This window comes from Gallus gallus, chromosome 27 (assembly GCF_016699485.2).
Source record: "Gallus gallus isolate bGalGal1 chromosome 27, bGalGal1.mat.broiler.GRCg7b, whole genome shotgun sequence".
In the NCBI taxonomy this organism is placed as follows: domain Eukaryota; kingdom Metazoa; phylum Chordata; class Aves; order Galliformes; family Phasianidae; genus Gallus; species Gallus gallus.
Genome location: NC_052558.1, coordinates 263,583 through 287,351, shown reverse-complemented (window position 1 = coordinate 287,351; position 23,769 = coordinate 263,583). Strand labels below are relative to the sequence as shown.

Genomic DNA, 23,769 nt, shown 5'->3' with positions numbered 1-23,769 from the left:
GCTACGTCATGGGACGAGAGGGAGGCCATGGAGGGATGTCGGTGCGGGGTTCGGGGAGGCACGTGGAATGAGAGACTGCGGGCCAAGACCCGTGCGTGGGGACAGCCGTGATGTGTCTGGCCGAGGAGCGCGGAGCCAAGGAGTGCCGGGGCGGCGCGCTCCGCCCCGCGCACCGCCCCGCGCCCTCCCCGTCGTCTCCCCGTCCTCCGCCAAAGCGGCGGTGCCACGGGGCGGGGCCGGGCCGGGCGGAGCGGAGTGGGGCGGTGGGCGCTGCCCCGGCACGGCCCGACGAGGGGCGGCCCGAGCGCGGCCCCGCTCTGCTGCTGTCCGCCTCCCGGGCAGACGGCAGCGGCGCGGCGGGGCGCGATGGCGGCCGGGCTGGGGCCGTGGCTGCTGGCCTTGGCCTTGGGGCCGGCAGGTGCGAGGCGGGCACGGCGGGCGGCGAGGCCGGGGCTGGGCGCGGCTCGTGCTGCTGCCCCGCGGGCGCGCTGAGGCCTGGAGCTCGCCTTCAGTGCCGGGGAGCGGCTGGGAGTTGAGCGTGGGAGAGGGAGGCTGTGTGGGGACACGGATGCTGCGGGAGCGGCCGCGTCTGAGCCGCGAGCAGGAGGGCGTCTGGGGCAGTGCCCCTGGCCTGGGGCTTTGGTTGGAGGAAATGCGGTGGTGGCTCTGCGTGTGGTGGATGGAACGTGTCAGATGAGCAGGGGAATATTCTCCCTCCATGAGTGGACACTGCCTGGTTGCCTTCACTTTCCTTCCACAGTGGTGTGGGTGCAGCTGAGGTCTGTAGGAGATGGTGGATTTCTTGGAGCTCTTGGAGTGTTCATTTTCCTCTCCTGCCAAGGATATAACCTTAGCTTCTGAGATTATTGTGTTTGCTGGTTCTGTCAGGCATCTGGTGGCTGCCTCAAGTGGGTCTCCTACATCAGCTCCAGCTCATTTAGTATACTGCGTCCTAAGGCGGAGTGTTGTACCGTGACCTCCCAGGATGGTTCCTGATTTGTGGTATCTGTCCCTGCACATCCTGCACTCCTCCGACTCAGTCTGCCATTTCTGTGCTGTTCTCTTGGGAATGGGATATCCCACTGAGCTTTAATAGAAAGCCCGTTTTGGATGAAGCCAAGGCAGTAGGAAGTGCTGGGCTGGAAAGAGCTGGAGCAGCTCTGTGCTGCTACTGGGGAGTGATGGATGTCACAGCACACCACAGATGGCCCTATCATTTAAGCAAGAGCTCCTTTCCTTTCACCACTGCTTTCATTCCAGTGGGACTCAAAAGCAGTGCTGGAAGCAAATGATTGTGTTCGGCATATTTCTGGTCCCCGTGCCAGCCTGGCGACTTGCCTGCAGCTTGTCTGGATCTGCTCTTAGTTCCTTTCTTCCCCCGAGTATTCAAAAACACTTGACTTCTAACAACAGCATTGCTTGATTCCTTCTACAGCCATGGGCTATTCTTTCCAGGTGCCTGTGAGCAAAGCAGTGGGTGAGTATCTCTGATGTGGTTTCAGGTGTATTTCTGAGAGATGAAATCCATGCAAAGAAGTCTGCAGTGACGGTGCAAGCAGGGTGGACAGAGACCCTGCAATGTACCTACAGCTCCAGCGCTTCCTATATTTACGTGGCCTGGTACCGGCAGCTTCCCAACAGGTCCCTGCAGTATTTGCTTCAGAGCAAGGGCCGAGGAGGCTCATACAACCATACAGCCCCTTTTGCCCGCCTGAGGTTTTCATCCCAGGCTGACGAGAGCTCTGGGACGCTGGTCATCAGTGGGCTACAGCTGGAAGACAGCGCACTCTATCTCTGCACCCTGCTGGGACCACAGTGAGAGACAGCCCTGGGTTGCTCAGACAATATCACCATCGTCCACTCCTCCCCTCCATCTTGTCCTTTTGCAGCCCAGCATGAGCAGGGGGGAGATAGGGACAGGAGGAAGGAGTCCAGAGCTGCAGGGAGAAGCGCAGGGGATGCAGATGGAACTGAAATGAGGTGAATGGAATAAAATTCGTCCAAGCAGATTTCTGCATGATGCCTCTCCTCTCGTGGGAGGAGAGGGAGGCCAAGGAAGGATGTCGGTGCGGGACTCGGGGAGGCACGTGGAAGGAATGGCTGCAGACCGAGAGAGCCCGTGCGTGGGGGCAGCCGTGATGTGTCCGACCGAGGAGCGCGGAGCCAAGGAGTGCCGGGGCGGCGCGCTCCGCCTCTGCCCCTCGCGCTGCCCCGCGCCCCTCCCCGCCCCGCCCTGCTCCCGCCCCGTCCGCCGCCGAAGCGGCAGCGGCGCCAGGGGCCGGGGCCGGGCGGTGTGGGGCGGTGGGCGCTGTCCCGGCACGGCCCGACGAGGGGCGGCCCGAGCGCGGCCCCGCTCTGCTGCTGTCCGCCTCCCGGGCAGACGGCAGCGGCGCGGCGGGGCGCGATGGCGGCCGGGCTGGGGCCGTGGCTGCTGGCCTTGGCCTTGGGGCCGGCAGGTGCGAGGCGGGCACGGCGGGCGGCGAGGCCGGGGCTGGGCGCGGCTCGTGCTGCTGCCCCGCGGGCGCGCTGAGGCCTGGAGCTCGCCTTCAGTGCCGGGGAGCGGCTGGGAGTTGTGCGTGGGAGAGGGAGGCTGTGTGGGGACACGGATGCTGTGGGAGCGGCTGCGTCTGAGCCGCGAGGATTTGGGCGTGTTGGGCAGTGCCCCTGTCCTGGGGCTTTGGCAGGAGAGAGGGAGTTCACAGCTCTGAGTTTATGGTATGTAGGGGTTGGGGTAGCTGGGAAATGTCCTCCTGCCATGGTTGTGCAATGCCTGGCTCCTGTTGCTGTCCTCCTCCAGGAGTGTGTGCACAGTTGAGACTGGAAACGTCTGGTGGAGGTGTGCGAGCGCCTGGAGATTCTGTGCATTTCTCCTGCCGGGGATCTGGCTTCAACTTTGGAAGTTATGCTGTACTGTGGTACCGTCAGGCACTCGGTGGCCGTCTCGAGTGGCTGTCCTTCATCAACAGCTGGTCATATACTAGATACAGCCCAGATGTGGAGGGTCGAGCCACCGTTTCTCGAGATGATTCCCAATCTGTGTCCTATCTGTCCCTAAGCGCCCTACGCCCACACGACTCAGCGCACTACTTGTGTGCTGTTCACACAGGAACAGGAAATCCTGCAGAGCTTCAACAAAAAACCTCTTCCTGGGCACAGCCACAGCTGCAGGAACCGCAGGGCTGGCAGGAGCTGGAGCAGCTCTGGGCTGCTCCTGGACAGTGAGGGGACATCGCTGCACACCACTGATGACCCTGTCCTTTCTGCCATTTCTCCTACTTCATCGCTCCATTCGTTCTCCTGAGTCACAAAACCAAGGAGGTTCAACATAGCAAAGTGCATGGTTTTCCGCTTGGGTCAAGCCAATCCCAGATATGTACAGAAGCTGGGAGAAGAACTCCTTCAGAGCAGCCCTACTAGGAATGAGTTGTTCTACAAGTTCTTGTTGATGAAAAACTGAACATGAGCCAACTGTTGCTCTTGCAGCCCGAAAGGCCGATGGTATCCTGAGTTCCACCAGAGGAGGGGTGGCCGTCAGGGCACTGGAGGTGATTGTGCCCATCTATTCTGCCCACATGAGTTCCCGTCTGGAGTACCATGCCCCAGTCTAGGGCACGCCACACAGAAGGATGTGGAGCTTCTGGAGAGGGCCCAGAGATGTGCTGCAAAGGCGATCCAAGAGCTGGAGGGACTGTCCTCTGAAAAGAGGCTGAAGGAACTGGGCTTACTGAGCCTGGAAAAGAGAGGACTGTGGGGAGACCTCATTGCAGCCTTCTAGTATTTCAAGGGAGTTTATAAACGTGAGGGAAAACAACTTTTTACATGGGTAGATAGCGATAGGACAAGGGGGAATGTTTTTAAACTAAAGGATGGGAGATTTAGAGTAGATGTCAGGGGGAAGTTCTTTACTGAGAGTGTGGTGAGGTGCTGGAACAGGCTGCCCAGAGATGTTGTGAATGCCCTGTCGCTGGAGGTGTTTAAGGCCAGGTTGGATGGGGCCCTGGGCGATCAGCTCTAGGACTTGATCTAGTGGCTGGCAGCCCTGCCTGTAACAGAGAGGTTGGAACCTGATGATCCTGGAGGTCGCTTCCAACCCAAGGCATTCTATGATTCTATGATTGTCTGCCTGTTCCAGGCTGGGTGCATTAGGGTGGCTGGGAAACTTCTTCCCTCCATTAGCTCCGTTATACTGCAGCTCATGGCGCTTTTGTTTTGCAGGGGTGTGTGCACAGCCCAGGATTGTGGAAGCTGGTGCTGGTCTACGAGAACCTGGAGAGTCTGTGTCCCTCTCCTGCCAGGGATCTGACTCCAACTTCAGAAGTTACCATGTTTTCTGGTACCGTCAGGCACGCCGTGGCCATCTTGAGTGGCTGTCTTACACTAGCAGCGTCTCCTTTTACACTTCCTTCAGTCCCAAGATGGAGCATCGAGCCACAGCCTCTCGAGACAATGACCATGCTGTGGCATCTCTGTCTCTACGCGCCCTGTGCCCCCACGACTCAGCCTGCTACTTTTGTGCCATTCACACAGGAACAGGAAATCCTCCTGAGCTTTAACAAAAATACCCCTTGTTGAACACTGTCATATCTGCAGGAGCCACAGGGCTGGCAGGCACTAGAGCGGCTCTGGCTGTTTCCTGGACTGTGGGGGTTCATCACTGCACAGCACAGATGGCCCTGTCCTTTCTGCAACACCTTCTTTCACTTCACCACTCCTTCCATTCTCCTGAGTCACAAAAGCAGTGTTGCAACCTGAGGATTATGTTTGGCGTATTTCTGGTCACCAAATCAGATTGGCCGCTCTGCCTCCCTTTCTACATGCAGCGTGTCTGGATCGGCTCCTGGTTCCCTTCTTCCCTTGGGTACTCAAAGGCACTTGGGCACTTCTAGCCCCAATGTTGCCCACTTACTTCAGCAGCCACGAGCCATTTCCATGAGGCTGTGACCTAGGCAGTGGGTGAGTAGCTCTGATGCAGTTTCAGGTGCATTTTGGAGTGATGAAATCCAAACAGTGAGGTCTATAGTGTTGCAGAGATCAGGGCAAACCGAAGCCTTGCAATGTAGATAGGTTGTTCTGACAGCTATGCCTCGTCTTTGTTTCCATGGAAGCTACGAGAGATAGAAAGAGCACAAGAACACTATTTGATAGAGCTCCCAAACACTAATTTTCAACAGAGTCACCACTGTTAGCTATGGATTTCTACCAGCAGTGTAGGGGAGCCTTCACTTCATGCTTGTAAATACTTGCACCAATGGAGGCAGCCCACTGTTTCATCGCTGCAATGATGGCACAGTTGACAGGGAAATGTTGCCCACAGCATCCATCCGTCATCAGTCTGAACAGAGGGAAAAATATGGTGCCAAATCGGGACGATCTGTTGTGTGTTTGTTATTGGTATTCCACATCATAACATCATGTACAGCACGGGTACCTAAAGAGTTAATACTCCAGTTCTGTGGATTGACAACCTTCCAGATACTTGCTTCTCAAAAAAGAAGAAGAACTACATATCCCAAAGGTCCTGACGGTTGGAGAAGGAAGATACGTGACGGAAGTCATGGGATCTGGCTCTTTCGGCTGTCTCTCTCTGGCAGCCAGGCAGAGGGGTGGATGTGCTTCCAAGTCGTGCGCCTTCATTCATGTAGGCCTTTTGGTTTTGGAAACTCTCTCTCTCTTATTTGATTTGATTTATTACCCTTAATTTCAATTTGATTGTATTATATTTTGTTATCTTGCATTCTGATATCATGGTTAGTGAAATAAGTTTTCCTTCTTAGATCGTTGCTGCTGCTCCATTCTTCTTCCCTCTCTGAGCCCAGCTCCCGTTCCCCTACCCGTTTCCCTTTTCCCTTCCCATTTTAGGGGATCCAGGGGGCCCACGGGCCTAGTGCCTCCCTGTCAGGGCATACATTGATCTAGATTGATCTAGATAACTCCATGACAGATTGTTAAGTCAAAATAAGCTCCATCCACCACAGTCTTCAAATCATTATGGAGCCTAGCATTACTGTATTGAAAGTGAAAGATAGTCTTCTTCTCTGACCTGATTCTGGAAATTTTGGCCTTTGTTGTTATCAGTATTGAGACAGAGTGGTACGAGTTGATGGATACTCCAGGTTCTAGTAAATCCAGAAGGATCACCACTTCCTTTCCTCTCCCAAAAAACAGTGCGCATCACTATCCGCACTGAGGACTGTGTCTTCAACTTTTTCTCCAGTAGAGAATTCTCACGTTGCTAAGGTTTTGATCAAAAAAAGGTTTTGATAACATATTGTAATCAGGGCTAGAATGGTATAGGGAATTATAACAGGTGCAGTTAGTGACGTCTTGGTGGTTGCAGACTTGGTCATGGTTTGTTGTTGTAGGAAACCATGCATATTAATTTCAGTGCAGGTTCTGAGTGGTGTGTGACAGGTGGCTAGATGAGTAGCAGAATCCTGGAATTAAAGAAAGAAAGAAAAGTCCCCAGGGAAGTATATTGGCTTATTGGCGCAGTGCAGGGGGACCTTCTGGAGGAAACTTAAATCAGACAACTTTGGAACAAATACTGTAATCAGTGGTGGACATTATACAAGTTGGAATTTGGGGAAATAGGTCAGCAAATGAATCTGTTATTTAGAATACCATCTTGTAATTAATGTTGTTTTGTAAACAGGAACTGCAGATAATTTACGTGGGATGTAATGCCGGTGAGGACGAGCGAGAGAGGAAAAATGGGGAAAAAGAGAATGTGGTCTGACTGCCGCTCTGGAAACAATCTAAAATCCTGGTCACTGCCGGCACTAGATCTGCTCCACAGAGCCTCAACCTGCGGCTTGCAAATACAACGCTCAGAGCAAGGTGGGCTGGAGACCACAGCTGTGAAGTAGCGTGTGCAGTTGGTGCATTGGAAGAGAGAATGCCCTCCTCTGCAGAGATCTCGGAAAAGCAATATCCCAGTGTTAGCACTGGAAGCCTCTGGGGCGAGGCAGCAGGTGAAACTGAAAGAGAACGTTTGGTTGACGCAATCTGTTTTTGTATTTTCTAAGGGGCAAATAAGCCTTTTGTTGGTTGAGACTGGTTGGAGGAAGTAGAGGCAAAAATAAAATCTAAAGACAGGGCCCTTCATTGGCAGGAGAGGTGCCTGGCAGACCAAAGAGAACTGAACAAGTTTGCGTATAATAAATGAGTTTGGAAAGTGGGGGGAATAAATGAAAAAGAAAAAAGAAAAAGACACAGGGTGAGGAAAGCCAAGAGGGAAATGGAGAGGAAGCTGAGAGAGCAAAAGAAGGTCCAAGAAGTTCAAGGATGGCAGGGAAGGGAAGAGAGGAGAGGCGTATGGAAAACTTGAGGAGATAGAAATGAGAGAAGGAAAGTGGGAAGAATCATAGCAACTGGTATTGTTGTAGCATCAGCTGACTTTGTAGCAGAGGTGGAAGTTACCAGACAACACCACCACCACCAAAAACATAAATGACACAGTTTCTATTTGAAGTTAAAAAATACTCACTGGGAGAATTTATGTTAAAGTAGTAGCCAGCCCAGGCAGAGCAAAACAATGCCCTCTGAGAATAAAGGACTGAAAGGAATGAAAGTAATAACAGATAATATACTGAAGTTTGGATTACTGCCAGGATGTGAATCTGAATAAAACACGACAATCTTGCCAGTGGGGGGTGGGGGTAAAGTCAGATGAGGGAGCCCGTGCGTGGGGGCAGCCGTGCTGTGTCTGGCCGAGGTCCGGGCGACTCGTGCACAGAGAGCTACGCGGCCGTCAGCCCAGGGCCCCGAGCCAAAGAGTGCCGGGGCGCCGCGCTCCGCCTCTGCCCCCCGCGCTGCCCCGCGCCCGCCCCGTCATCCTCTGACAGGGCCGCGGTGCCACGGGGCGGGGCCGGGCCGGGCGGAGCGGTGGGCGCTGCGCCTGCACGGCCCGACGAGGGGCGGCCCGAGCGCGGCCCCGCTCTGCTGCTGTCCGCCTCCCGGGCAGACGGCAGCGGCGCGGCGGGGCGCGATGGCGGCCGGGCTGGGGCCGTGGCTGCTGGCCTTGGCCTTGGGGCCGGCAGGTGCGAGGCGGGCACGGCGGGCGGCGAGGCCGGGGCTGGGCGCGGCTCGCGCTGCTGCCCCGCGGGCGCGCTGAGGCCTGGAGCTCGCCTTCAGTGCCGGGGAGCGGCTGGGAGTTGAGCGTGGGAGGGGGAGGCTGTGTGAGGACACGGATGCTGCGGGAGCGGCGGTGTCTGAGCCGCGAGGATTTGGGTGTCTGGGGCAGTGCCCCTGGCCTGGGGCTTTGCAGGAGGGAGGAGGTTCACAGCTCTGAGTTTATGGTATGTAGGGGTCGGGGTAGCTGGGAAATGTCCTGCTGCCATGGTTGTGCTATTCCTGGCTTCTGTTGCTGTCCTCCTCCAGGAGTGTGTGCACAGTTGAGACTGGAAACGTCTGGTGGAGGTGTGCGGGCGCCTGGAGATTCTGTGCAGCTCTCCTGCCGGGGATCTGGCTTCAGCTTTGGAAGTTATGATGTACTGTGGTACCGTCAGACACTCGGTGGCCGTCTCGAGTGGCTGTCCTACATCAGCAGCAGCTCATATACTGTTAGATACAGCCCAGGTGTGGAGGGTCGAGCCACGGTTTCTCGAGACAATTCCCGATCTGTGTCCTCTCTGTCTCTACGTGCCCTGTACCCACACGACTCCGCGCACTACTTGTGTGCTTTTCGCACGGGAACAGGAAATCCTGAAGAGCTTCATCAAAAAACCTCTTCCTGGGCACAGACACAGCTGCAGGAACCGCAGGGCTGGCAGGAGCTGGAGTAGGTCTGGGCTGCTCCTGGACAGTGTGGGGACATTGCTGCACACCACAGATGACCCTGTCCTTTCTGCAATGTGTCCTTTTACTTCATCACTCCATTCATTTTCCTGAGTCACAAAAGCAGTGTTGTGACCTGAGGATTATATTCACTGTATATCTGGTCACCAGATCAGTTTGGCCACTTTGCCCAACCTCCTACCTGCAGCATGTCTGCACCTGCTCTTGGTTTCCTTCTTCCCTTGGGTACTTGAAGGCACTTGGGCACTTCTGGCTACATAATTGCCTGCTTCCAAAATTTGCTACAGGCTCTTTGAATCTGCTTCTGTGAGGAAAGCAGTGGGTGAATAGTTCTGTCATGATCTCAGGAGAGTTTCAGAGTGCTGTAATCCAACCAGTGTGGTCTGCAGTGTTGCACTGAGCAGGGCTAACAGAACCTGCATGACACCTAAGTTACTCTGATAGCTGTGTCTCCTGTTTGATTCCAAAGAAAGTACAGCAGTTACAAAGAGTGCAATAATGCTATTTGATAGAGCAGTTTCACAGATGCAGGACATTAATCAGAGTCAACACCGTTTTCACCAGTGATGAAGAAGATCTTTCGTTTCATGCTGATGAATACCTGCAGCAGTAGAGGTGAACCACAGTTTCACAGCTTCAATGCTGGTACTGTTCCCAAGAAAATGTTGCCCACACGATACATCTCTCATCAGCCCAAACAGATGGAAGTCCAAAGGTGCGATACACAGACTATAGCATGGTTGTCGTAGGACTGTTCAGCCAAGATTGTCAATGTGCACCATGGCCTTCAAATTGGTATGGTGTGTGATGTTTTCATGTTGCAAGAGAATGGCTGCCTCCTTCTCTGCCCTGACTCTGGAGGTTTGAGCCTCCAGCGTTGTCAGCACTGAGACTGAGCGATGTGAGCTGATGCATTATCTGGGTTCTATTAACTCTGGGAGGATCTCCCCTTTCCTATGCCAAATGCCAGTGCACATCGGTTTAACTGGTGAGGGCTGTGTCTCGAACTTTTTCTTCAGTAGGGAAATATCATATTGCCACTCTGGCTCTTTTGACTGTCTGGTAGTGGTGACACCATGTCTCATCACTGTTAATGATGTGACCCAGGAAACTGCCACCTTGAGCTGTGTATGGGTTCAGATGTTCCTGACAAACTTGCATGCATTGTTCTTTCTATTCCTGGGTGAGTCTTTGTAGTTTCCAGCTAATGAAAACTTTTTTCTATGTTAATATTGACATTTCTGTTTTCAAAGCATGAAATCCAATATTCAGCTTGGAGCACACACTGCAGAGATGAGCAGTAATGGACAGGGGCAGACTCATGACTCCTGAGAAGTTTTTTGCTTTCCTCTGAATGGAAATTGAAATGGAACAGTGACAGTCTTCTGGGCACTGTACTTGTTCTTCTCTTCTCAGAAGCAGGTACTTCTGAGAACCAGCAGAAAAATATGATAATCCATGGAACTGGAGCATTAATTCTTTAACTGCCAGTGCACTACATGATGTCACGATGTGGAATAACGATAACAAAAATCATAAATCCATGATATCATGCCAGCCTGATGAGCGCTCCAGGACCCTGATCATCACTGGGTTGGAGTCGGAAGACAGCACAGTCTGTTCCTGCACCCTGCTGGGACCATGGTGAGAGGCATCCCAGGTTGTCCTGATACCCTTGACTTCATCCACTCCTCCCCTCCCTCTTGCCTGTTTGCACCCCAGCAGGAGCTGGGTGTTGTGAGAGGGGCTGGAGGGCAGAGCACACAGCTGTGCGGATGATGATGAATATGGAGGTTTCCAGAATCCCTTCAGTGAACTGTGGTGCGCTCCCACGAGTGATTCACTGCAGATCCGGTGATTGATTGATTGCCAGTGCCTGCTGGACTCCTCTCTCATTGTTGTCATCTTGGTTCAAAGGGAAGGGTTAAGTACTCCCACTGGTCCCACTGGTCCATTGCAGTGCCCCTCCGGGATTTCCCTCACCCTTTCCTATTCTTGGGGCAATCACAGCTTGTTCTCTGTGCTCTTGCAGCAGTCACTGCCAGGTGGTTGGGGGCAACATGTCAGGAAACGGGCAGCGCGCAGCGGAGGCAAAGTCATCTTATAGTGCAACATGAGAGGAAGCAGCATATACACATAGTACACGTTCTGGTCCAAGCAGAGGTCTCAGGGATTTATTGGGAGGGTGATGAATACGGAAGTTTCCATAATCACTGTAAGGGAGCAGTGGAGAACTCTCCCAACAGATTCCCACAGCAGATCCAGGCAGCAAAGAGAGGGGATGATGCAGTGTTTCACTGTCCTGCTAGGTTCACCCTGCAGCAGCTCTGCAGCAGTGGATCAAGAAATAATGATAGAAAATCCAGAATTCTCAGTGTTCCCTTGTAGCAGACGCTGATCAGATGTGTCATGCAAGAGCAGGTGCAGAAAACAGACCTTTCCCAAGCATGTACTAAGATCCAGTTGTTTTGGCAGTGGAGGAGGAGAGCACAAAGCTCACAAACACCAAATGTGAAGCACATTTATCTTTTCTTAAGATTAAAACAGTGAGATAGTAAGTGAGACGATACAGAGAGAATAAAACAAAAGAAGGCTCTGCACTATGCGCAGGCTATTACTACGTGAGGTTGCCTGTAGTGATAAGGAAAGTACAACACCAATTGTCTTGAATAAACAGAGGCGTGTGGAAATTAGGCAGAAACTTCATTCTCCCTTTTGGATTCTGCCTCCAGCCTGGCGAGGGCTCAAGGACGAGCCAAGGAATTTAGTGTACTAGTAGGCAGTGACACTCTGCTTCTAAACAAGGAAAAGATAACACATTCTCAGGATGATTTATCTAAGCCATATCTCTTCCTAATGAGATGTTTTGTCCAGGTGTCACGGAGTTACCTAGATAGATCTGTGCCCATGACAGGGGGGCAATAGGCTTGCGGGCCCCCCTCCCCCCTGGCTTCCCAAGAAAAAACGAAGCGGCGGCAACTATCTAAGAAGGAGAACTTATTTTACTAACTATGATGTTGGGATGCAAGATGACACAATACAATACAATCTAATTGGGAGTAAGGATAATAAACCAAATGAAATGAGGGAGAGAGCGAAAGAGTGATAGAGAGGGAGAGAGAGAGAGAGTGAGAGAGTTTCTGAAACCCAAAGCCTTACTTGATGAAGGCGCCCGGCTTGGAAAGCACACCCACTCCTCTCCCGGCAGCAAGCGAAAGTGAAGAACAACCGCGCGCAACCAGATGACGTATCTTCCGTGATGTGTCTTCCTTCTCTGACCGTGAGGTCCTCTGGGATACATAGTTCTTCTCTTTTGTCCATGATGTTATGATGTGGAGTACCAATAGCGAAGTTACAAAACCATGACATTCCACCCCTTATTCCACATCATTATATCATGCTTAATACATATACATAGAACTACTGACTGCACTCCCCCAACATCAAATTCCCTTGTGGTACACATTGAACATCCCCATCTTTCTGCATCACACACCAAGTGGACCCAGGTCCCTGGGCAAAAACAGTTCCACGGAGAGGTCTGCCCTTTCCAGAGGCTGGAAGGACCCAAACTGCTTTTCCCAACATGCTCTTTACATGTACTACAGGGACCTTATCTCCCTCTACGGTATGTAGGGAGCTGGAATGGGTAGGACCATCACAACTGATAGATCCCCTAGTGTTGACCAACCAGGTGGCTTCTGCCAGATGCTTCTCCCAGTGCTTAAATGTTCCACCGCCCATTGCTTTCAGCATAGTTTTTAACAACCCATTGTATCGTTCAATCTTACCAGAAGCTGGTGCATGATAGGGAATATGATAAATCCATTCAATGCCATGTTCTTTGGCCCAAGTATTTATAAGAGAATTTTTAAAATGAGTCCCATTATCTGATTCAATTCTTTCTGGGGTGCCATGTCGCCACAGAACTTGTTTCTCCAGACCTAGTATGGTATTTCTGGCGGTAGCATGGGGTACTGCATATGTTTCAAGCCACTCAGTGGTCGCTTCCACCATGGTGAGCACATAACGCTTACCATTGCAGGATCGTGGCAAGGTGATATAGTCAATCTGCCACGCCTCCCCATATTTATACTTTTGCCATCGCCCTTCCTCCCAGAGAGGTTTCATCCTCTTGGCTTGTTTAATTATGGCGCATGTTTCACAGTCATGAGTAACTTGTGCAATAGCATCCATAGTTAAGTCCACCCCTCGGTCTCTAGCCCACTTATATGTTGCATCTCTCCCTTGATGGCCCGAGGTCTCATGGGCCCACCGAGCTAGAAATAATTCACCCTTGTTCTGCCACCTGTTCTATTTGAGCCACCTCAGTTTTGGCAGCCTGATCTACCTGATGGTTATTTTTCTGTTCTTCCGTAGCCTGACTCTTGGGCACATGAGCATCTACGTGACGCACCTTTACCACCATATTCTTTATTTGGGCAGCAATGTCTTTCCACAGTTCAGCAGACCAAATAGGTTTACCTCTCCGTTGCCAGTTATTTTGCTCCCACTGCTGTAACCACCCCCATAAGGCATTCGCCACCATCCATGAATCAGTATAAAGATAAAGCACTGGCCACCCCTCCCGTTCAGCGACATCTAAGGCTAGTTGGACAGCCTTGACCTCTGCAAACTGACTTGATTCTCCTTTTCCTTCAGTGGCCTCTGCAACTTGTCGCACGGGGCTCCACACAGCAGCTTTCCATCTGCGATACTTCCCAACAATACGACACAATCCATCTGTGAACAGGGCATATTTCTTTTCATTTCCTGGTAGTTCATTGTACGGTGGGGCCTCTTTGGCACGTGATACCTCTTCTCCTGGTGATGTTTCAAACTTTTTACCTTCAGGCCAGTCCATGATCACCTCTAAGATTCCTGGACGACTGAAGTTCCCCATTTGAGCTCGTTGTGTAATCAGTGCAATCCACTTGCTCCAAGTGGCATCAGTAGCATGATGGGTGGAGGGAATCTTTCCTTTAAACATCCAGTTCAGCACTGGCAGTCGAGGTGCCAGGAGGAGCTGCGTCTCAGTACCGACTACTTCGGAAGCAGCCCTAACCCCCTCATACGCGGCTAAGATTTCCTTCTCAGTTGGGGTGTAGCACTCTTCAGACCCCCTGTAGGCCCGACTCCAGAATCCCAGGGGTCGGCCTCGGGTCTCCCCTGAGGTTCTTTGCCACAAGCTCCAGGTGGGACCTTTCTCTCCAGCAGCAGTGTAGAGGATGTTCTTTACATCCTGTCCCATCCGTACTGGCCCCAGAGCCACGGCACGGGCTATCTCATGTTTGATCTGCTCAAAAGCCTGCTGCTGTTCAGGACCCCATGTAAAATCATTCTTCTTCCGCGTCACCTGATACAGGGGGCTTACAATAAGGCTATAGTTTGGAATATGCATCCTCCAAAAGCCCACTACACCCAGAAAAGATTGTGTCTCTTTCTTATTATTGGGTGGAGACATGGCAGTGATTTTGTCAATCACATCTGCTGGGATGTGACGGTGCCCATCTTGCCACTTTATACCTAGGAACTGAATCTCCTGGGCAGGTCCTTTCACTTTGCTTCGCTTAATAGCAAAACCAGCTTGCAGAAGAATTTGAATTATTTGCTCTCCTTTCTTAAAAACATCTTCTGCTGTATCGCCCCACACAACAATATCATCAATGTATTGCAGATGCTCAGGAGCACTGCCCTGTTCCAATACAGTTTGGATTAACCCGTGGCAAATGGTTGGGCTGTGTTTCCACCCCTGGGGCAAACGGTTCCAAGTATACTGAATGCCCCTCCAGGTGAAGGCAAACTGTGGCCTGCACTCTGTGGCCAGAGGAATGGAAAAGAAGGCATTAGCGATGTCAATGGTGGCATACCACTTGGCTGCTTTTGACTCCAATTCATATTGGAGTTCTAGCATGTCCGGCACAGCGGCACTCAGCGGGGGTGTGACTTCATTCAGGCCACGGTAGTCTACCATCAGCCTCCATTCTCCACTGGCTTTACGCACTGGCCATATGGGGCTGTTAAAAGGTGAATGGGTTCTGCTGATCACTCCTTGACTTTCTAGTTGACGAATCAACTTATGAATGGGGAGCAAGGAATCCCTGTTGGTTCAATACTGCCGTCTATGCACTGCTTTTGTGGCAATTGGTACCTGCTGCTCTTTTACTTGCAGCAACCCCACAGCAGACGGATCTTCTGACAGGCCAGGCAAAACAGATAGCTGCTTAATGTTGTCTGTATCTACAGCAGCTATTCCGAAGGCCCATCGATACCCCTTAGGATCCTTGAAATGCCCCCTTCTGAGGTAATCAATACCCAGTATGCATGGAGCCCCTGGGCCAGTCACAATAGGGTGCTTTTGCCAGTCTTTACCAGTGAGGCTTATTTTGGCCTCCAACACAGTCAGTTCTTGAGAACCCCCAGTCACTCCAGAAATATGGACTGATTCTGTCCCTTCATGATTCGAGGGCATTAGAGTGCACTGTGCACCGGTATCCACCAATGCCTTATATTTCTGTGGTTCTGATGTGCCAGGCCATCGGATCCACACAGTCCAATAAACTCTGTTATCCCTCTCCCTCCCCTGACTGAGGGCAGGGCCCCTCTATTCATTACCTGTGGTAACTGGAGCAACTACACTGGTGGTTGGTCTGTTCTGTAATTCTCTCACCCGTGCTCGCAGTGCAGGAGTATCTTGATCGTGCCACTTCCTCATATCTTCTCCATGGTCACAGAGATAATGCCACAAGGCAACACGCGAAGCAGTCCTGTTGTTTCTCACTCGAGCAGGAAAGCGTTTGCCTTCAATAGCTGAAATTTTTGATGTTACAGGTGAGGAGGGGGATCCATCTTCCTTAATTAATTGGATTTTCATTAGTTTGATAAGCTCTTTCATTAGGCCCCTTTCCTTCACAGCTATTAATATTCGGTCCCAGAGGGTTGCAGTTTCATCCAAACATCTACTAATTGCTCTGTCGATGGATTTGTCTCCGGCAATGTCTCCTACTTGGCGGGCTTCAGAAGTTCTTTGTAGGGATACCTTTCTCAATTGTATTCCACGTTTTCTTTGCAGGCTGCAGAAGTGTATTTCCCTAATGATCAGACATATTTTGCAAAAGATCAGACACAGCTGATATATAACGCTGGGTTGTGAGATCCAACTGGAGGTCAGCTTTGAAAGGCAGCCCACTGTTCGTGCCGTAGTACTTCACAAGTGGAGGAAGGGATAGCTCGAGGGCTGAGAAATTATGTGATGTAAAAGGAGGTATTCTGGGAACCTCAGATGCTGTGTGGTGAACCGTAAGCTACTGCACAGTAACTGGGCCTCTGGTTTAGCATGGGCCAGTTTTTCCTCCATGGCCTGGTTGCAAAGCCATTGGATCATGGAAATTTGGTGGGATAACGTGAAGAAGTGCTGTAGGAGGTGGATCAAAAAAGGAATATGCATCAAAAGAAGTGCAGGCAGCAGGTCGAGGGAGATGATTCCAAGCATTTATTCCACTGTTATGAAACCTCACCTGGAATACTGCATTTGATTCCGGGCACAAGGGGATCAGAACGACATTGACCTGTTGGAGTGGGTCCACGGAAGAGACATAGAGATGATCACAGGAGATGCAGCAGCTCTCCTATTGTCATGTGAAATCAGGGAAGGAAACTCCCTAACTACAAAGTGGTAGTAAAAGCCAACACTCCTTTCTTCCTCACAATAAATACCAGTGATTTGATAAATCAAGCACGTTCTTCTAACTACGTACACAGGCTAAGTGAGCTCGAGTTATACATTCTGTAATTCAGTGTTTTCTGTGGTTCTCTGATGAGATACTGGGTCCCGGGTCATCAGTGGCTGGAGCTGCAAGACAATGCACTCAAGTTCTGCACCCTGCTGGGAGCACGGTGGGAGACAGTCCTGGGTGCCCCAACAGTGGCAGCGTTGTCCACTCTTCCCCTCCGTCTTGTCCTTTTGCAGCCCAGCACGAGCCGGGTGGTGATAGTGACAGGTGGAAAGAGCCCAGAGCTGCAGGGAGAAGCGCAGGGAATGCAGACGAAGCTGAACTGAGAAGAATGGAGAACCAGGCTAACAGGCTGATTTCTATAGGAGGCCACGTCATGGGACGATAGGGAGGCCATGGAGGGATGTCGGTGCGTGGTTCGGGGAGGCACGTGGAAGGAGAGACTGCGGGCCAAGACCCGTGCATGGGGCAGCCGTGCTGTGTCTGGGTGAGGGGCCCGGAGCCAAGGACTGCCGGTGCGCCGCGCTCAGCCACTGCTCCTTGCGCCCCGCCCCGCGCCCTCCCCGTCTTCTCCCCGTCCTCCGCCAAAGCGGCTACGGTGCCACGGGGCGGGGCGGGGCCGGGCGTGGAGTGGGGCGGTGGGCGCTGCCCCGGCACGGCCCGACGAGGGGCGGCCCGAGCGCGGCCCCGCTCTGCTGCTGTCCGCCTCCCGGGCAGACGGCAGCGGCGCGGCGGGGCGCGATGGCGGCCGGGCTGGGGCCGTGGCTGCTGGCCTTGGCCTTGGGGCCGGCAGGTGCGAGGCGGGCACGGCGGGCGGCGAGGCCGGGGCTGGGCGCGGCTCGTGCTGCTGCCCCGCGGGCGCGCTGAGGCCTGGAGCTCGCCTTCAGTGCCGGGGAGCGGCTGGGAGTTGTGCGTGGGAGAGGGAGGCTGTGTGGGGACACAGATGCTGCGAGAGCGGCCGTGGCTGAGCTGCGTCAGCAGGAGGGCGTCTGGGGCAGTGCCCGTGTCCTGGGGGCTTTGGCAGGTGAGAGAAGGTTGTTGTTTTTCTACAGGAGTTTGTGCGGAGTGGAGACTGGAAACGTCTGGTGGAGGTGTGCGAGCGCCTGGGGATTCTGTGCAGCTCTCCTGCCAGGGATCTGGCTTCAACTTTGGAAATTATGTTGTACTCTGGTACCGTCAGGGAATCAGTGGCCGTCTCGAGTGGCTGTCCTATATATACAGCTCATATATTATTAGTTACAGCCCAGATGTGGAGGGTCGAGCCACAGTTTCGCGAGATGATTCCCAATCTGTGTCCTATCTGTCCCTAAGCACCCTGCGCCCACAAGACTCAGCGCACTACTTGTGTGCTGTTCGCACGGGAACAGGAAATCCTGCAGAGCTGTAACAAAAATCCCCTTCGTGGGCACAGCTACAGCTGCAGAACCACAGGTCAGGCCGGAGTTGGATCAGCTCTGGACTGCTCCTGGATAGTGAGGAGAAGTCACAGAGGATCCTGTCCTTTCTGCAAGGTCTCCTTTCACTTCATCATTCCTATCATTCCTTTCATTCTCTTGAGTCACAAAAGCAGGTGGATGCTGTGGAAGTGGCCCTCGCTAAGCCCTGTGTTGCAGCGCAAGTGCTGCACGGCCTGGAGAGTGATTTTGGCAGTAACAAAACCATCTGCAGCTCGAGATGGGATTAGGAAAGCAAAGGCACAGATGGAAGTGAACTTGGCAAGGAATGCTAAAAACTAAAAGAAGGGATTGTCCTGATGCCTAGGTCAGAAGAGTTGGGCCAAAAGAGGTTGTATCTTCCCTGCTAAATGAGAATGGAGAATAGGCTAGAACATATATGGAGAAGGCTAAGGTACTCAATGAGTTCTTTGCCTCAGTCTTCACTGGCAGCCAGGATTCTCCCATCCCTGTACCTCACATCCTTGCACCTGATCATGCAGGTGGGATTGGGGTAGCAAAGTGCCCCACAGAGTAAGGGCAGAGCAAGTCCAAGACCTCGTCATGAGACTGAACGCGTACAAGTCCGGGGGGCTGGCTGACTTATGTGCCAGTGTCCTAAGGGAGCAGGGTGAGGTAGTTGCCAAGTCACTCTCCATCATATTACAAAAGTTGTGGCTGTCAGGCAAAGTCTGTTGGGAATGGAAAAATGGCAATGACAACAGCAACAACAAAAAGGAAGCATCACTACCGTTTTTAAGGAAGGGAGGAAGGTGGACTGTGAGAACTCCAGGCTGGTGAACTTCACCTCAGTTCCAGGGGTAACCATGGAACAGATCATCCTGGAAGGTATGTTAAGGCACATGAGGGATGAAGAGGTGATCCCAGACAGTCAGGGTGGTCCTCCACCACATCCTTATCTCTAAATTGGAGAGAGATGGATTTGAAGGGTGGACTATTGATTGGATAAGGAATTTGTTGGAAGGTTGCAGCCAGAGGCTTGTGTTCAATGGCTTTACAGCCAGGTGGAGGCCGGTAATGGTAGATGTCCCGCAGGGGTCAATCTTGGGTCTAGTACTCCTTAACATCTTTACCTATGACATAGATGATGGGATCGAGTGCACCCTCAGCGTGCTTGCTGATGACATCCAGCTGAGCGGTGCATTTGATACAGCAGAAAGAAGGGACATCGTCCAGAGGGTGTTTGCTCAACAGGAAAGTTCTGGCCTTGAGACCCCAAGGAGGTTCAACATAGCAAAGTGCGTGGTTTTCCGCTTGGGTTAAGCCAATCCCAGATATGTATAGAAGCTGGGAGAAGAACTCCTTCAGAGTAGCCCTGCTGGGAATGACTTAGGGGTTCTTGCTGATGAAAAACTGAACATGAGCCAGCTGTGTGCTCTTGCAGCCCGAAAGGCCGATGGTATCCTGAGTTCCACCAGAGGAGGGGTGGCCGTCAGGGCACGGGAGGTGATTGTGCCCATCTGTTTTGCCCACGAGTCCCCGTTTGGAGTACCGTGTCCCAGTCTAAAGCATGCAACACAGGAAGGATGTGGAGCTTTTGGAGAGGGCCCAGAGATGTGCTGAAAAGGCGATCCAAGAGCTGGAGGGAGTGTCCTCTGAAAAGAGGCTGAAGGAACTGGTCTTACTGAGCCTGGAAAAGAGAGGACTGTGGGGAGACCTCATTGCAGCCTTCTAGTATTTCAATGGAGTTTATAAACGTGAGGGAAATCAACTTTTTACATGGGTAGATAGAACAAGGGGGAATGTTTTTAAACTAAAGGATGGGAGATTTAGAGTAGATGTCCGGGGGAAGTTCTTTACAGAGAGTGTGGTGAGGTGCTAGAACAGGCTGCCCACAGATGTTGTGAATGCCCTGTCGCTGGAGGTGTTTAAGGCCAGTGGGATGGGGCCCTGGGCGATCAGCTCTAGGACTTGATCTAGTGGCTGGCAGCCCTGCCTGTAGCAGAGAGGTTGGAACCTGATGATCCTGGAGTTCGCTTCCAACCCAAGGCATTCTACGATTCTATGATTGTCTGCCTGTTCCAGGCTGGGCGCATTAGGGTGGCTGGGAAACTTCTTCCCTCCATTAGCTCCGTTATACTGCAGCTCATGGCACTTTTGTTCTGCAGGGGTGTGTGCACAGCCCAGGATTGTGGAAGCTGGTGGTGGTCTACGAGAACCTGGAGAGTCTGTGTCCCTCTCCTGCCAGGGATCTGGCTCCAACTTCAGAAGTTACCATGTTTTCTGGTACCGTCAGGCACACCGTGGCCATCTTGAGTGGCTGTCTTACACTAGCAGCGTCTCCTTTTACACTTCCTTCAGCCCCAAGATGGAGCATCGAGCCACAGCCTCTCGAGACAATGACCATGCTGTGGCATCTCTGTCTCTACGCGCCCTGCGCCCCCACGACTCAGCCCGCTACTTTTGTGCCATTCACACAGGAACAGGAAATCCTCCTGAGCTTTAACAAAAATACCCCTTATTGAACACTGTCATATCTGCAGGAGCCACAGGGCTGGAAGGCACTAGAGCGGCTCTGGCTGTTTCCTGGACTGTGGGGGGTCATCACTGCACAGCACAGATGGCCCTGTCCTTTCTGCAACACCTTCTTTCACTTCACCACTCCTTCCATTCTCCTGAGTCACAAAAGCAGTGTTGCAACCTGAGGATTATGTTTGGCGTATTTTTGGTCACCAAATCAGATTGGCCGCTCTGTCTCCCTTTCTACATGCAGCGTGTCTGGATCGGCTCCTGGTTCCCTTCTTCCCTTGGGTACTCAAAAGCGCTTGGGCACTTCTTGCCACAGCACTGCCCGCTTACTTCAGCAGCCACGAGCTATTTCCACGAGTCTGTGACATAGGCAGTGGGTGAATAGCTCTGATGCAGTTTCAGGTGCATTTTGGAGTGATGAAATCCAAACAGTGAGGTCTATAGTGTTGCAGAGATCAGGGCAAACTGAAGCCTTGCAATGTAGATAGGTTGCTCTGACAGCTATGCTTCGTCTTTGTTTCCATGGAAGCTACGAGAGATAGAAAGAGCACAAGAACACTATTTGATAGAGCTCCCAAACACTATTTTTCAACAGAGTCAGCACTGTTAGCTATGAATTTCTACCAGCAGTGTACTGGAGCCTTCACTTCATGCTTGTAAATACTTGCACCAATGGAGGCAGCCCACTGTTTCACCTCTGCGATGATGGCACATTGACAGGGAAATGTTGCCCACAACGTCCATCCGTCATCAGTCTGAACAGGGGGAAGAAAGAAGGTGCCAAATCGGGGCGATCTGTTGTGTGTTTGCTATTGGTATTCCACATCGTAACATCATGTACAGCACGGGTACTTAAAGAGTTAATACTCCAGTTCTGTGGATTGACAACCTTCCAGATACTTGCTTCTCAAAAGAGAAGAAGAACTACATATCCCAGAGGACCTGACGGTTGGAGAAGGAAAATACGTGAAGGAAGTCATGGGATCTGGCTCTTTCGGCTGTCTCTTTCTGGCAGCCAGGCAGAGGGGTGGGTGTGCTTCCAAGTCGTGCGCCTTCATTCATGTAGGCCTTTCTGTTTTGGAAACTCTCTCTCTCTTATTTGATTTGATTTATTACCCTTAATTTCAATTTGATTTTAATATATTGTGTTATCTTGCATTCCGATATCATGGTTAGTGAAATAAATTTTCCTTCTAATATCGTTGCTGCTGCTCCATTCTTCTTCCCTCTCTGAGCCCAGCTCCCATTCCCCGACCCATTTCCCTTTTCCCTTCCCATTTTAGGGGAGCCAGGGAGCCCACGGGCCTAGTGCATCCCTGTCAGGGCATACATTGATCTAGATAACTCTATGACACATTGTTCAGTCAAAATAAGCTCCATCCACCACAGTCTTCAAATCATTATGGAGCCTGGCATTACTGTATTGAAAGTGAAAGATAGGCTTCTTCTCTGACCTGATTCTGGAAATGTGGGCCTTCATCGTTATCAGTATTGAGACTGAGTGGTAAGAGTTGATGGATTGTCCAGGTTCTAGTAAATCCAGAAGGATCACCGCTTCCTTTCCTCTCCCAAAAAACAGTGCTCATCACTATCCCCACTGAGGACTGTGTCTTCAACTTTTTCTCCAGTAGAGAATTCTCACGTTGCTACTCCATGGGCTCTGTCTCTTTTGACTCCGGCTCATAGTTCTGACGCCACAGCGCACCAATGGTAATGATGTGATCCAGGAAACTGTCACCGTGGACCCTAAATGGGTTCAGTTGTTTCTTGCTAATTTGCATACCGTGTTGTTTCTGTTCCTGTGTGTGTGTTCGTGGGACCCACCGTGTGCAAACTTTGCTATGTTCCGCTGTTGATGCCATTGTTTTCAATGCACTGAAGCCAACGTTCATCTCTGTATGCAGTCCGCTGGTTGTAATCCACTGATTTGAGCAGATGTGCTGATCCAGATGCTCTTCATTTTGCTGTGTGACAGCTGTGCATTGCCATCCAGAACGTAAGTGGCTTATCATTTACGTCCCTGTTGCCGCTGCTGAAATGCAACTCCCAGTGCATCTGCTGTTTGGCCTTCAGCATCTGGGTGAGCAGGAATGGATGAATGTCAGGGGGGTGCAATTTTTTCCACATGGAAATATCAAAATCCACACCTTTGCTTCGTGTGGCCTTGATTTGGAGAAGTAGGCCACAATATATTTTGTATTGCGTTTTTAGAAAAGGCTGATTTGAAAAAGTAGAGATACCATATATTTCAGTAGTGTGTTTTTAGAAATACTGGTGTTGACTTGTTTTATTATGTGATTGGTTCTTGCTTGCAAAACTGTAATAGCTTTTAGATGTTGTGAATAGTTATGGGTGCAGCATTATATACTAGGAAGCATGTTGTAAGGCAGTTCTGTTTTGACAAGAGACCTCAGCAGAAGAAACATAATAATGAAAGGCAGGGCCTCCACACCAGGCTGAATTGTCTCACTCTGGGATTAGGTTGAAATGCATCAGGCAGGTGTCAGCATACTCTCCTCTGTCTTCCTTATCTTCTAACACCCCAGTGTATATCATTAAAAGTCAGGCTGCCAAGCTTATCTTTATCCAGGGGCGAGCAGATGTCCAGAACTAATGGTTGAGTGCTGAGTGAGCAAAAATTGCAGTTTTGGTACCTGTAAATTACTTACAATAGGCATTCTGCTACTGATCATGTATCTATGAAGAAAGTTCATCTAGAGGACCAGGAAGGAAGACCACTGGCTGAAGTAAAAGGCTGTCAGTTGGGCTGTTATGGTGTCGAAAGGACACAAGACAGTAGAAGGGGTCATGGAATAGAAGACTGGAACCCTCATAAATCAGTGAGATAGGTGTGTAGATGTTAATTTTCTTTCATGTAATTGATGAATATGTACTATCTGTGGAAATATCATGGACTCTGAATCACGTCATCTTTGAAGTGCTTATGGTGGAAATATCCTTAGTGCTTCTGGTGCTTCTAATAAAGAAAACCTGACTTAAAGGTAACAACACTTTGCTGTTATGTTTCTACACATGCATTTTTTCTATTCAGGTGGCAACCCAGATAGGACAATCTCTGTTCAGTTGCAGGACCCACTGAGAACGGGACTCCCAGGGCACCCCCAGAGAGTTCTCTGGACGGAGTCCTCACCTCATTTGCATCGCTGTGGAACAGAGAAAGCATGTGAGAAAACAGAATAATAAAAACAAAACAAAAACCAAAATGTATTCTTTACATGTAAGCTTTGGGGACCGGTCCATTGAGGAGGCTACCCACAAGTCGGCCGAGATCGCAGGGCAGTCCTGGCTTGGGAGTA

General features: G+C 51.3%; 1 long non-coding RNA gene and 3 gene segments (V, D, J or C); all 4 read left to right on the top strand.

Annotated features, from left to right (window-relative positions):
• Positions 1-272: 272 nt before the first annotated feature.
• LOC112530376 lies at positions 273-2,210 on the top strand. The segment is given in 2 exon segments: positions 273-418; positions 1,503-2,210. Coding segments are annotated over 2 exon segments (369 nt in total).
• Positions 2,211-2,315: 105 nt separating this feature from the next.
• Positions 2,316-3,237, top strand: LOC121107657. The segment is given in 2 exon segments: positions 2,316-2,456; positions 2,798-3,237. Coding segments are annotated over 2 exon segments (477 nt in total).
• Positions 3,238-7,908: 4,671 nt separating this feature from the next.
• LOC112530374 lies at positions 7,909-8,883 on the top strand. The segment is given in 2 exon segments: positions 7,909-8,039; positions 8,380-8,883. Coding segments are annotated over 2 exon segments (456 nt in total).
• Positions 8,884-17,191: 8,308 nt separating this feature from the next.
• On the top strand, positions 17,192-21,647 carry LOC121107662. Its single transcript, XR_005841945.2, has 2 exons — positions 17,192-17,322; positions 20,092-21,647. It is a non-coding gene; the product is annotated as an uncharacterized LOC121107662 (long non-coding RNA).
• Positions 21,648-23,769: the final 2,122 nt, after the last annotated feature.